The sequence below is a fragment of the Ruditapes philippinarum genome, unplaced genomic scaffold (genome assembly GCF_026571515.1).
Source record: "Ruditapes philippinarum isolate M1 unplaced genomic scaffold, ASM2657151v2 ctg7090_1_1_1_1, whole genome shotgun sequence".
NCBI classification, from domain to species: domain Eukaryota; kingdom Metazoa; phylum Mollusca; class Bivalvia; order Venerida; family Veneridae; genus Ruditapes; species Ruditapes philippinarum.
The window spans coordinates 1-14,027 of NW_026862709.1; the positions used below are offsets into that span (position 1 = coordinate 1).

Consider the following 14,027-nt stretch of genomic DNA (forward strand, 5'->3'; position numbering starts at 1 on the left):
TTTTGTTCTATTTTAAGAAATTGCGTCATTTTTTCTATTTTTAGAAATTGCGTCATTTTTTTCTATTTTTTAGAAATTGTGTCATATTTGTTCTATTTTAAGAAATTGCGTCATTGTTGTTCTATTTTTCAGAAATTGTGTCATTTTTTTCTATTTTTAGAAATTGCGTCATTTTTTTCCTCTATTTTTAGAAATTGCGTCATTGTTTCTATTTTTAGAATTTGCATCATTTTTTTTTTTTTTTAGAATTTGCATCATTTTTTCTTTTTTTAGAAATTGCGTCATTTTTTTTCTATTTTTAGAAATTGCGTCATTGTTTCTATATTTTAAGAAATTGCGTCTTTTTTTTTTCTATTTTTAGAAATTGCGTCATTTTTTTTCTATTTTTAGAAATTGCGTCCATTTTTTCCTATTTTTAGACGAAATTGCATCATTGTTTCTATTTTAAGAAATTGCGTCATTGTTGCTATTTTTAGAAATTGCGTCAATTTTTTTCCTATTTTTAGAAATTGCGTCATTTTTTTCTATTTTTAGAAATTGCGTCATTGTTTGCTATTTTTAAATTGCATCAAATTTTTCTATTTTTAGAAATTGCATCATTTTTGCTATTTTTAGAAATTGCGTCATTTTTGTTTTTTAGAAAATTATGTCATTTTTTTCTATTTTAGAAATTGCGACATTTTTTTCTATTTTTTAGAAATTGCGTCATTTTGCTATTTTAAGAAAAATTGCGTACTGTTGCTATTTTTTAAGAAATATGCTTAATGTTTTTCTATTCATATATATATACAAAAATATATAAACAAAACTAATGTGACAAACAGACAGCAACTAAATTTATAAAAGGGAAAACATGAATATATGTTCAAACCTTTCTAAGTTTGCGTTTAGAAAAAGTAAAAAGTCGAGCGTTGCCCCCGCACGGGCGGTGGCTCTTGTATTACTTGCATAAAATTGCTAATTCATAAATAAGCATTGCATATATTAGTGTATGAAGTTCAGTCAAAGAAAAGATATTGTATTTCCCAATCCGTAATTACATGTCCGAATAAGTTACATCCGAATCAGATCTATTTTCGACAACACATGAATGTATTTTAGTACACATTATCAGTGTAAATGACAACTATCAAACAATTGATTTTAACGATTTATAGCAAACAAATCATGTGTTTTAAAAGTTTAAAACCTTGAATAGTGTCCATGAGTTTTAGCAAGTATTTTCATTGCAATATTGCAGTAGGCTGAAAAATCCGGCAATGGAGTTGGACTACCGGTTTCACTTTATGCAAGTTTAATTAAGATTTATATCCTAATAAAAGTCTGTTTTCAGATTTATTCCAATCATTTATTGTGTTTTTACTTGAAAAAATTAATAATTATCACGGAGCATCAGTAATTTGACAGTCAAATTATGTTCTTAGTTTATGGTATTAATTGAAAATTTTACAAATTTCAGCCGGCCAAAAAGTGTTTTTAAACGGTCATTTCGGCCGGTGGCCGGCTCTAATTGAGAACCCTGCTCCATCAAAAATGGCTTCTGGCATTTTGTCTTTACTGCGTGTTGTTTAGTTGTTTTACATACATGTGTTTGTGATTACTTATTAATAAATTGTTTTTTTAGATGATTCTCAGAACTAAAGCGCCCCTCATGAATACATTTAGTACATTTACTAGTATTAGGATTAATATGAAATAAATCAATTATTTTTTTGTAAAAAAATAATTAAAATATCATTGTATCAACAATTACATGGAAAAAAAATGTAGATTTACAGAAGTTTGTTTATTTCACAGATTTATGTTACAATATAAATCCTTGGTTTATATTTTATCATAAATTAATATCATTTTTGGCTTATATCATTGGCGATAAACATTTTTGTCTTTTTGCAATTTTTTTACTTTTCAATTTTTAGCTCACCTGTCACAAAGTGACAGGGTGAGCTTTTGTGATCACTTTTCGTCCGGCGTCCGTCCGTCCGTCCGTCGTCCGTCCGTCCGTCGTCCGTAAACTTTTTCTTTAAATGACATCTCCTCATAAACCACTAAGCCAATTTCATCCAAACTTCACAGGAATGTTCCTTTGGTGGTCACCTTTAAAAATTGTTCAAAGAATTTAATTCCATGCAGAACTCTGGTTGCCATGGCAACGAAAGAAAAAACTTTAAATATCTTCTTTTAAAAACCATAAGAGCTAGAGCTTAGATATTTGGCATGAAACATCTTCTAGTGAGTGTCTACCAAGTTTGTTCAAATAAAAGCCCTGGGTCAAAATTGGCCCCGCCCCGGGGGGTCATTGATTTTTCCCTATAAGCATATAGTAAAAACTTAAAAAATCTTCTTTTAAAGAACCCAAAAAGCTAGAGCTAAGATATTTAGCATGAAACATGTTTCTAATGGGTGTCTACCAAGTTTTGTTCAAATAAAAGCCCTGGGGTCAAAATTGGCCCCGCCCCGGGGGGTCATTGATTTTCCCTATATGCATACAGTAAAAACTTAAAAAATCTTCTTTAAAAGAACTCAAAGAGCTATGGCTAAGATATTTAGCATCAAACATGTTCTAATAGGTGTCTACCAAGTTTGTTCAAATAAAAGCCCTGAGGTCAAAATTGGCACCGCCCCAGGGGGTCATTGATTTTCCCTATATGCATATAGTAAAAAACTTAAAAAATCTTCTTTTAAAGAACCAAAAGAGTTAGAGCTAAGATATTTAGCATGAAACATGTTATAATAAGTGTCTACCAAGTTTGTTCAAATAAAAGCCCTGGGGTCAAAATTGGCCCCGCCCCGGGGGTCATTGATTTTCCCTATATGCATATAGTAAAAACTTAAAAAATCTTCTTTTAAAGAACTCAAAGAGCTATGGCTAAGATATTTAGCATCAAACATGTTTCTAATAGGTGTCTACCAAGTTTGTTCAAATAAAAGCCCTGGGGTCAAAATTGGCACCGCCCCAGGGGGTCATTGATTTTCCTTATATGTGTATAGCAAAAACTTAAAAAATCTTCTTTGAAAAAACCCAAATAGCTAGAGTTAAGATATTAAGCATGAAACATGATTTAGTGAGTGTCTACAAAGTTTGTTTAAATAAAAGACCTGGGGTCAAAATTGGCCCCGCCCCGGGGGTCATTGATTTTTTTTATATGTGTATAGCAAAAACTTAAAATCTTCTTTGAAAAAACTCAAATAGCTAGAGTTTAGATATTAAGCATGAAACATCTTCTAGTAAGTGTCTACAAAGTTTGTTCAAATAAAAGCCCTGGGGTCAAAACTGGCCCGGCCCCATGGGTGTCATTGTTTTTTACTATATGTGTATAGTAAAAACTTTAAAAAAATCTTCTTTTAAAAAGCCCAATGAGCTAGAGCTTAGATGTTTAGCATGAAACATCTTCTTATGGGTGTCTACCAAGTTTGTGCAAATAAAAGCCCTTGAGTTAAATTGGCCCTGCAACATTGGGGGGGGGGGGCTATATACAGGTGAGCGACCTCAGGGCCATCATGGCCCTCTTGTTTTCTTTTTCATCTCTAAAGGTTTAAGTTCATTCACGAAATTATATTACAAAATAAATCCTTGCTTCATTATGATCCCACTTAGATTATTTTTGTTTCATTGGGTGTAATTCTCCGGAGCTTAATTTGTAACATACCTCAAAAGGGTGTTTAGCTAGATTTTTGAAATATTTTCAAATTCCATTGATAAGAATCTAATGAAATATTCTTGTTTTTTTAACTGGCTATAATTTTGTTATTTATCAATTTATTAACTTCATATTTTACTAAATTAGAACACAACATCTTTTAGGTCAGTACCTTCATGTATATTAAACTCCAATAGACCTTGACTCATGGGAATGACCTTGACCACGAAGTTTCAAATTATATCCTTTTTCACTAATTGTTGTATAATTGGCTGTAACTTAATGATTTATCAATGAATTATTTTCTTACTTGAACAAACAACCTTTTGAACGAAATCTTCTAAAAGGTTAAACTTACATTGAAATTTAACTTTCAATGACAAAGAATTGAATTTTTGTTAAGTTGTCATAATTTTGCTATAATCCCAGCACGATAAACAGAACTTTCGTCATGTTTATTAATAGTATGGAACAGTCTATTTTGAAGCTCATAATAAAGGTAAATGAAAGGGTTCCAGATTGATTAACCAATATATTGATAATAGTTATAGACAGTGGTAGGTTCAGTAATAGCTCAATCGGTAGAGCACCACAATCACAAAAAGTTTTATGACACAAGACTGACAAGCTCTTTTAGGTAAAATTTTTTATCGAGGTTTGTGTTTTTTGTTTCCAACCATTTATGAATAGTACATTTAAATTTGATTTACATATTTTTTGTTTTCGTTTTTCCTATGATTATTTTACTTTCAAGCGAAGTATCTTCAACTTTCTAGTATTTTTAGCTCGACTATTCGAAGAATATGAGAGCTATTGTAGTCGCCCCGGCGTCGGCGTCAGCGTCCGTGTCGGCGTCTGCGTTGGTTAAAGTTTTTTGTAAACTCAAATATCTCAATCATTACTTGAGATATTCAATTGAAACTTACAATACTTATTTATAGTAACAAGGTACATCAGATTGACAAGTTGGATAACTCTGCCTACAATATTGACAGAATTATGCCCCTTTTTAACTTAGAAATTTTGGTTAAAGTTTTTTGTAAAGTCAAATATCTCAATCATTACTTGAGATATTCAATTGAAACTTACAATACTTATTTATAGTAACAAGGTACATCAGATTGACAAGTTGGATAACTCTGCCTACAATATTGACAGAATTATGCCCCTTTTTAACTTAGAAATTTTGGTTAAAGTTTTTTTGTAAAGTCGAATATCTCAATTATTACTTGAGATATTCAATTGAAACTTACAATACTTATTTATAGTAACAAGGTACATCAGATTGACAAGTAAGATAACTCTGCTTCCAATATTGACAGAATTATGCCCCTTTTTAACTTAGAAATTTTGGTTCAAGTTTTTTTTTAAAAGTCAAATATCTCAATTATTGCTTGAGATATTCAATTGAAACTTACAATACTTATTTATAGTAACAAGGTACATCAGATTGACAAGTTGGATAACTCTGCCTACAATATTGACAGAATTATGCCTCTTTGGAACTTAGAAATTTTGGTTAAAGTTTTTTTGTAAAGTCAAATATCTCAATGATTGCTTGAGATATTCAATTGAAATTTAAAATACTTTTTTATAGTAACAATGTACATCACTTTGCAAAATTGCATAACTCTGCCTGCAAAATTTGAAGAATTATTTGCCCCTTTGAAACTTAGAAAATTTGGTTAAAGGTTAAAGGTCTTCAAAGATATTTACTTGAAACTTTACACATGCACTTAGATTCATAATTGGAGGGTCAAAATTGTATGTCACTAACCAAGTTCCATAACTCTATCTTGCATTTAGGCTGATTCATATCCCCTTTTCTACTTAGTCTCTTGGTTAATGTTTGCATGCAAGTTTTACATATCTCAATAACTATTAAAGATATTTATTTAAAACTTCACATATGCATTTAGGGTCATAATTGTAGGTCACTGACAAAGATCCATAATTCTATCTTGCATTTAGGCTGATTTTTCACCCCTTTTTCAACTTAGAAATTCATAGTAAAGTTTTGCTTGTAAGCTGTTATCTCAATTACTACTGAAGGGTTTGTGCCTTTTTTTTGGGACAATTTTATGCATTCATAATAATAAAGCAGTGATTTACTTGATAAAACATCTTAATTAGAAGCCTTTGTACCCTTTCTGGCAAATTTATGTATTCATAGGTAATTACTGATTAGTATTATTATACTCAATAAAACAACCTTGTGACATTACCTTCCGAATAGTCAAGCCAATACTGTATAATTAGACTCTCTCTAAGGCCTATAACATGAATTTATTAAAAAAAAAATTAGACCTTTTGTGATCTTAAAAAATCCAACATTATCAAGGCTCTTTTACTATCAAGCACTTAGAATAGTCGAGCGTGCTGTCCTACCGACAGCTCTTGTTTTCTTAAGGAATGTATTTCAAGATATGCAATAGATACAACATTTCACTTTCATCTGCCGTATCTATTGTTTCTCCGGTTTCTCTGTGTCGGTGTCATCGTTACTGACTCCGCAGGCATCTGCAGTTCTGTCGTATGGCGCAGTAAGCGGAATCGTCAGCTCTCCCCCATCTTTCTCTCGCCGAAAATAATTTTAAAAAAACGTTTTCTATAATTTGTCGGGGCTCAAAATTTTTCAACATGTCTGAATAGTATTCAAGTAAAGACAATAACGAAACTTTTGTTAAGTTATATACATGTATATGTGAAATATTTTCTGCATGGGATATTCGGGTTCTTTGATTTGACTTGTATTAAGCTGCGTCATTTTGTCTTTGTGTTATTACGGATATATATTTATTTGTGTACATTGTCAAACTGATATTAATGTGTTTTACAGCGAAGCTGGAATAAAAAAAGAAAAAAGTTCCACGAGGTTTCGAACCCACAAGTAATTTCATTTGCAGAGGTTGCTCAACTTACTACGCTATAGAGTCATTCGAAGTTATATTGTCTTCAAATACTTTCTCTGTATCTTTAATGGAAATACATTGGTTAATCACCAGTAGTTAACCTATGTTTATCTTTTCATGGACTCACAGTGCTTCTGTTTTTAGACATGACGTGTTCTGTTTATCGTGCTCGGACTATATTTATGTATAGATTTGTTTCATGCGTAAACAAAACAACACTTGTGACCAAACAAACATATGGAATATTTAAGATATGACAGTGACCTAAAAAATGACCTTGACCATCAATTGATTAAATTTTGATTAAATTTTTCTTAACTTTGTCATTTTTTTCCCTTTAAATCAGTTTTAAAGATTTTTATAAACCTTTGATTTGTTTGCTTTTTGAAAAAGTCACGGATGTAATATAAATCCGTGGAAAAAGTAAACAAGTCAAGTGTTTTCCCGACTTAAACAGGAGGGTTTTTGCCCGGGAGGGCTATTTTCCAACACTCCTTACATGTACAAATGTATATAAGATAACCTGCGTTCTCTTTGAGGACTCAATTATGGCTTCTTTTATGAAGGAGTTGCATGCTTAGGGTGATGTCATTCAGCAGTTTTGAGAAAGCTATAAATTGAAACATAGCAAAAATTTTTAAATTAGCATGTTCATTTATTATTATACCCCCGCACAATAAAGTTGTAAGGGGGGTTTACTGGAATCAGCTTGTCCGTCCGGCCGTCCCTCGGTTTTTTCTTGTCTGCCCAATAACTTAAGATGTCTTTGACCCTTAGTCTTCATATTTGGCATGGAGGTTAGTCATGATTAGTAGATGACCCCTATTGATTTTGAGGTCACTAGGTCAAGGTCACAGTGGCCTTGGCTTCAAAAAGCTTGTCCGCCCAATAACTTAAGATTCCTTTGACCTACAGTCGTCATATTTGGCATGGGGGTTAGTCATGATAAGTAGATGACCCCTATTGATTTTGAGGTCACCAGGTCAAAGGTCAAGGTCACAGGGGCCTTGACTTCAAAAAGCTTGTCCGCCCAATAACCTAAGATTCCTATGACCCATAGTCTTCATATTTGGCATGGAGGTTAGTCATGATTAGTAAATGACCCCTATTGATTTTCACAGGTCATCAGGTCAAAGGTCAAGGTCACATGGGCCTTGACTTCAAAAAGCTTGTCCGCCCAATAACTTAAGATTCCTTTGACCCATAGTCTTCATATTTGGCATGGAGGTTAGTCATGATTTGTAGATGACCCCTTTTAATTTTGAGGTCATCAGGTAAAAGGTCAAGGTCACAGGGGCCTTGACTTCTAAAAGCTTATCCGCCCAATAACTTAAGATTCCTTTGACCCATAGTCTTCATATTTGGCATTGAGGTTAGTCATGATTAGTAGATGACCCCTATTGACTTTGAGGTCACCAGGTCAAAGGTCACAGGGGCCTTGACTTCAAAAAGCTTGTCTGCCAAATAACTTAAGATTCCTTTGACCCACAGTCTTCATATTTGGCATGGAGGTTAGTCATGATTAGTAGATGACCCCTATTGAATTTGAGGTCACCAGGTCAAAGGTCAAGGTCACAGGGGCCTTGACTTCATAAAGCTTGTCCGCCCTATAACTTAAGATTCCTTTGACCCACAGTCTTCATGTTTGGCATGGAGGTTAGTCATGATTAGTAGGTGACCCTATTGATTTTGAGGTCAAAGGTCAAGGTCACAGGGGCTTTGACTTCAAAAAGTTTGTCTGCTCAATAACTTAAGATTCCTTTGACCCACAGTCTTCATATTTGGCATGGATGTTGATCATGACTATAAGGTGACCCCTATTGACTTTGAGGTCACTGGGTCAAAGGTCAAGGTCACAGGGACCTTGACAAAAAAAGCTTTTCTTCTCAATTGCTTAAGAATGTCCTGTCCGCAATGTATTGATTTTGACATTTTCACATTTGAAGCTTGTAGAATACATAACTTAGCAATGCACTGGCTTAGTAACCTCAGATTTGGCAGGGATGTTGTCCTTGAGCTCTAAATGGCCACTGTTGATTCTGACAAAGTGGTATGCGGGGGTATTCACGCCAAAATAGTGGCAGTTTTAGTTTAATAACTCTAACGATTTAAATTAACAGTTCCATATACATTTCTTAGTAAGATAAACATCCTCATATCTGAACATTGTACCATGAAAGCAACTTTAAGACTCTGTGTGTCTGAAGAAATTTAAAATGTTAAAATTAGTAAATACAAGGTGAATTTAACAAGTGAATTATGTGATGATTTCTTTAATTACAGGTCTAACTTCCAGCAAGGAAATAAAAGCTGACAAGATGTACAGTAAAGACACACTTTGTGAGAAGTTAATATAACCTGATTTGCAAAAATGTGGTGTTCAAAAAAAAAAGATGCTCAGCCTCTGTAAAATGACCCATAGATGTTATATACATGTATGTGATAAAACATTTACTCAACAAAGTTCCCTGAAAACACATGAAAATTCATACTGGTGAGAAGAATTATGTATGTAAAATATGTGATAAAGACATCTGACAGTTCATACTGGCGAGAAAGATCATGTATGTAAAATTTGTGATAAAGCATTTTCTCAACAACAATATCTTACAATACATATGGCAACACATACTGGCGAGAAGAATCATATATGTAACATATGTGATAAAGCATTTTCTTAAGGAGCTCATTTAAACAAGCAAATGACAATACATACTGGCGAGAAAGATCGTGTATGTAAAATTTGTTATAAAGCATTTTCTCAACAACAGTATCTTACAATACATATGGCAACACATACTGGCGAGAAGAATCATATATGTAACATATGTGATGAAGCATTTTCTCAACAAGCTTCTTTGAACAAGCATATGACAATACATACTGGCGAGAAAATACATACATTTAAATGTAAATTATGTGATAAAGAATTTTCTTATAAAAGTAGTTTGATTAGACATATGACAATACACACTAGTGAGAAGAATCATAAATGTGGAATATGTGACGAATCATTTTTTCAACGAGGTGATTTGATCAGACATATGACAAGACACACTGGCCCGAAGAATCATAAATGTGGAATATGTGACAAAACATTTTCTCAACGAGGTAGTTTGATCAGACATATGACAATACATACTGGTGAGAAGAATCATATATGTAACATATGTGATAAAGCATTTTCTCAAAGAGCTTCTTTGAACACGCATATGACAATACATACTGGCGAGAAAATACATACATTTAAATGTAAATTATGTTATAAAGCATTTTCTTATCAAAGTAGTTTGATCAGACATATGACAATACATACTGGTGAGAAGAATCATATATGTAACATATGTGATAAAGCATTTTCTCAACGAGGTTATTTGAACAAGCATATGACAATACATAATAGCGAGAAAAATCATGTATGTAAAATTTGTGATAAAGCATTTTCTCAAAAACGATATCTTACAATACATATGACAATACATACTGGCGAGAATATACATACATTTAAATGTAAATCATGTGATAAAGCATTTTCTTATCAAAGTAGTTTGATTAGACATATGACAATACACACTAGCGAGAAGAATCATAAATGTGGAATATGTGACAAATCATTTTTTCAACGAGGTGATTTGATCTCACATATGACAACACATACTGGCGAGAAGAATCATAAATGTAAAATATGTGTTAAGGCATTTTCTCAACTAGGTACTTTGAACAGGCATATGACAATACACACTGGCGAGAAGAATCATAAATGTGGAATATGTGACAAATCATTTTTTCAATAAGGTAATTTGATCACACATATGACAATACGCACTGGCTAGAAGAATCATTAATGTGGAATATGTGACAAAAGTCACAAAACATTTTCTCAACGAGGTGCTTTGATCAGACATATGGCAACACATACTGGCGAGAAGAATTATTTATGTTACATTTGTGATAAAGCATTTTCTCAACGAGCTTCTTTGAACAAGCATATGACAATACATACTGGCGAGAAAATACATACATTTAAATGTAAATTATGTTATAAAGCATTTTCTTATCAAAGTAGTTTGATCAGACATATGACAATACATACTGGTGAGAAGAATCATATATGTAACATATGTGATAAAGCATTTTCTCAACGAGGTCATTTGAACAAGCATATGACAATACATACTGGCGAGAAAAATCATGTATGTAAAATTTGTGATAAAGCATTTTCTCAAAAACGATATCTTACAATACATATGACAATACATACTGGCGAGAAAATACATACATTTAAATGTAGATTATGTGATAAAGCATTTTCTTATCAAAGTAGTTTGATTAGACATATGACAATACACACTAGCGAGAAGAATCATAAATGTGGAATATGTGACAAATCATTTTTTCAACGAGGTGATTTGATCACACATGTATATGACAACACGTACTGGCGATTAGAATCATATATGTTACATATGTGATAAAGCATTTTCTCAACGAGGTTAATTACTTTTCGTTAGTCAATTTTTCACAGAGTTCTCCAAGAAAGTTTGCACTTCAATGATTACAGTCAGTCACGGATTTATATTATTATATTGTGTAATATAAATCCATGAGTCAGTTCATAAAAACGATTGTTACATGTGTCAGTTTGGAAATGAAATATTGGCCGAGCTTAGATAATATCCCGGCTACTTGTGTTATTATACATGGACTTGTATAAAACTATAAGGTATAAATTTTCATTCTCATACTTAAGAATGTTATTACAATTAAAAAAGAGACTATATAAAACACAAGCGACTGTTCTGTGCCATTGCTGTTCATGTATAAACCATCCAAGACCAAAGTATTTAAATAGGAATCATCCCACAGTTATTTGCCTTTCGTTGGCCACAATCATGAAGTAAATCCGCATAAAAGAGTTCCTGTGTTTAATGCCAAATATTAATGAAAAATAGAACGAGTGAGATTGGAAAAGGACATTTTCTGACAGAGTTCATTACAAATAGCTGGTAAATGTTCATATAAGTAACACGTGATATCGTGAAAATGTTTTAACCTAATATGAAGTGAATTTAGATCTGGTCCTGCAGATAATATTTTGTTTTTACACTTAATATTAATTTTAGTTTATGGTAAATATATCGTCCAAAAATGAATAAACTTTGTTTGTCATTCCTGTGTTTCTCATACAACATGCTTTACTCACACTTATATCATAAGCCACTTGGTTTTGGGATTAAAAAAAGTTTTCAAACCCTTTTTGAGAGGATTATAGAACTCATATTCAATTGAATATAACGTTTTTTTAACATTGAAGTATTCTAAAACCATCATTTTTCCTATCTACCAAAATGGAAAAATGACGTTTTTGTGTCGCCTCTATGGAGTAGTGGCGACATATAGGGATCACTTCTCCGTCGTCTGTCTGCCCGTCCGTCACAACACTTGTCCGGACTACTTCTCATAAACTACTGGTACAATTTCATCCAAACTTTACAGGAATTATCAGTACCAAGTCTAGTTGTGCATATTGTTATGTATGCAACATATTACATGTATATAGTTTGTATCTGACCAGTTGGTATTTCCAATATTATCATTGTTTATTTTTAGAACATAAACTACATGTATGTACTAGAACGTTTTTAACTGTTGTAGAAAACTCATGCATTATATTTAGATAGAAATTACTGGAATGATCTTTATTGGTGAAGTTGCTAGATTATGATTACTGTAGTAAATGGAAGACTATTCTAGAAACTTCTTAGTTAATATATATAAGGAGACATTTTTCATTACTTTTACCTTTTTAGTCATCAGTAATCTTTTAAGTCATCAATATATTTGGAGTATTATTCAACTTGGAAATTCAGTGATTTATTGGAGCTTGGATTTTAAAATAAATTATTCTTGTGGATTTTATTGTGGGAATTTATTCTAAAGTGTTCTTGGATTTAACTTGGATTTAACTGTGCTATTTAAAAAGGATCATTCCAGGATCAGACTAGACATTTGTAATTTTCATTTTTATTTGGACTTCAGGTATTTGTAAACATGATTTGTTATTTTGATTTTTCTTTAATAATTTTTCTGTAATAAATCTGTTATTGTTACAAGTTTGTTGCTGGCTTTTCTTTCTCGTTACGCCTGGCTCGTAACAGAAATTGGGGGCTCGTCCGGGATTGAATATTTCATTTTGGCTACATTATTGGCAATTATTACCGTTTATTTTACATTTTATTATTAGCGTATTTACTCACCTTAGTTGATATTATAGTTGTTCTATTAAGTGTGCTTTTCAATTCTGAATAAAAAAAATAAACCAAAAAAAAACAAAAAAAACACCACATTTAAGTTTAAAACCAGCAGCAAGCAGTCATGTCTTTTGATTTAGAAAAGTTTGTAGCTGAACCTTCCCAGGAGGTATTAGATTTGGCTAAGAAAAATGATTTGCTTGATCTTGCAAAAAGTATAATTTATCAGAAATTAAATCTTCAATGCGTAAACAAGAAATTAAAAATCTTCTGATTCATTATTTTGTGGATGAAGATATTTTGGACAAGATGCACTTTCTCTGATTGTTGAAACAAACCCAGAAATTAAGATAAAAGAGCTTGAACTTCAATTTAAATTTGAACTAGAAAAAATGCAATTAGAAAAAAGAAAGGGAAGAAAGGCAGTTACAGTTAGAAAAAGAAAGGGAAGAAAGGCAGTTACAGTTAGAAAAAGAAAGGGAAGAAAGACAGTTAGAAAAAGAAAGGGAAGAAAGACTGTTAGAAAAAGAAAGGGAAGAAAAAGAAAGGGAAAGGCAGTTTGAAAAAGAAAGAGAAGAGAGAGAATTTCAGTTAAAAATGAGAGAATTAGAAATCAAAGAGAGAGCAAATCAGTTTGAACATAGAATAAATTCAAAATTTGATGTCAAAGGAGGCTTGTTACACCTTTCCGAGAAAAAGAAATTGATAAGTATTTTCTTCATTTTGAAAAGGTTGCTGAAAATTTAAAATGGCCAATAGAGCACTGGACATTACTTTTACAGAGCGTCTTAACTGGTAAAGCTCGTGAAATCTATACACAACTTACTGTTGAACAAAGCTCTAATTATGATAATGTAAAAGAATTAAATTCTGAAAGGTTATGAGTTAGTACTAGAGGCCTACAGGCAAAAATTCAGATAATTCTAAGAAAGAAACTGGTCAAACCCATGTCTAATTTGCAAGAGAAAAAGAACAACTTTTTGATCGGTGGTGTCTATCTAAGAAAATAAATAAAAACCATGAAAAGCTCAGACAGCTCATGTTAGTTGAAGAGTTTTAAAACGTTGTATTCACTCTGATGTTAAATCTTTCTTAGATGAAAAACAGGTAGAAACTTTAGAAGAAGCTGCCCGTCTAGCTGATGAGTATTCTTTAACCAACACAGTCTCACTTCTAAGTAAAGGGAAGTCCACACCTTCACATTTTAATTCCAAGTTCAGTTC

The 14,027-nt window shown here is 32.2% G+C and overlaps 1 protein-coding gene across 1 annotated transcript; it reads left to right on the forward strand.

The window, feature by feature from the left end:
- Window positions 1-8,802: 8,802 nt before the first annotated feature.
- On the forward strand, window positions 8,803-11,710 carry LOC132719969 (zinc finger protein 271-like). Its single transcript, XM_060703937.1, has one exon. It carries the CDS (start codon window positions 9,256-9,258, stop codon window positions 10,345-10,347), a length of 1,092 nt encoding a protein of 363 aa, XP_060559920.1. The 5' UTR covers window positions 8,803-9,255; the 3' UTR covers window positions 10,348-11,710.
- Window positions 11,711-14,027: the final 2,317 nt, after the last annotated feature.

What these genes read in the sequence shown, in the direction of transcription:
- LOC132719969 (XM_060703937.1), top strand. Translation starts at nt 9,256, where the DNA reads ATGACAATACATACTGGCGAGAAAGATCGTGTATGTAAAATTTGTTAT.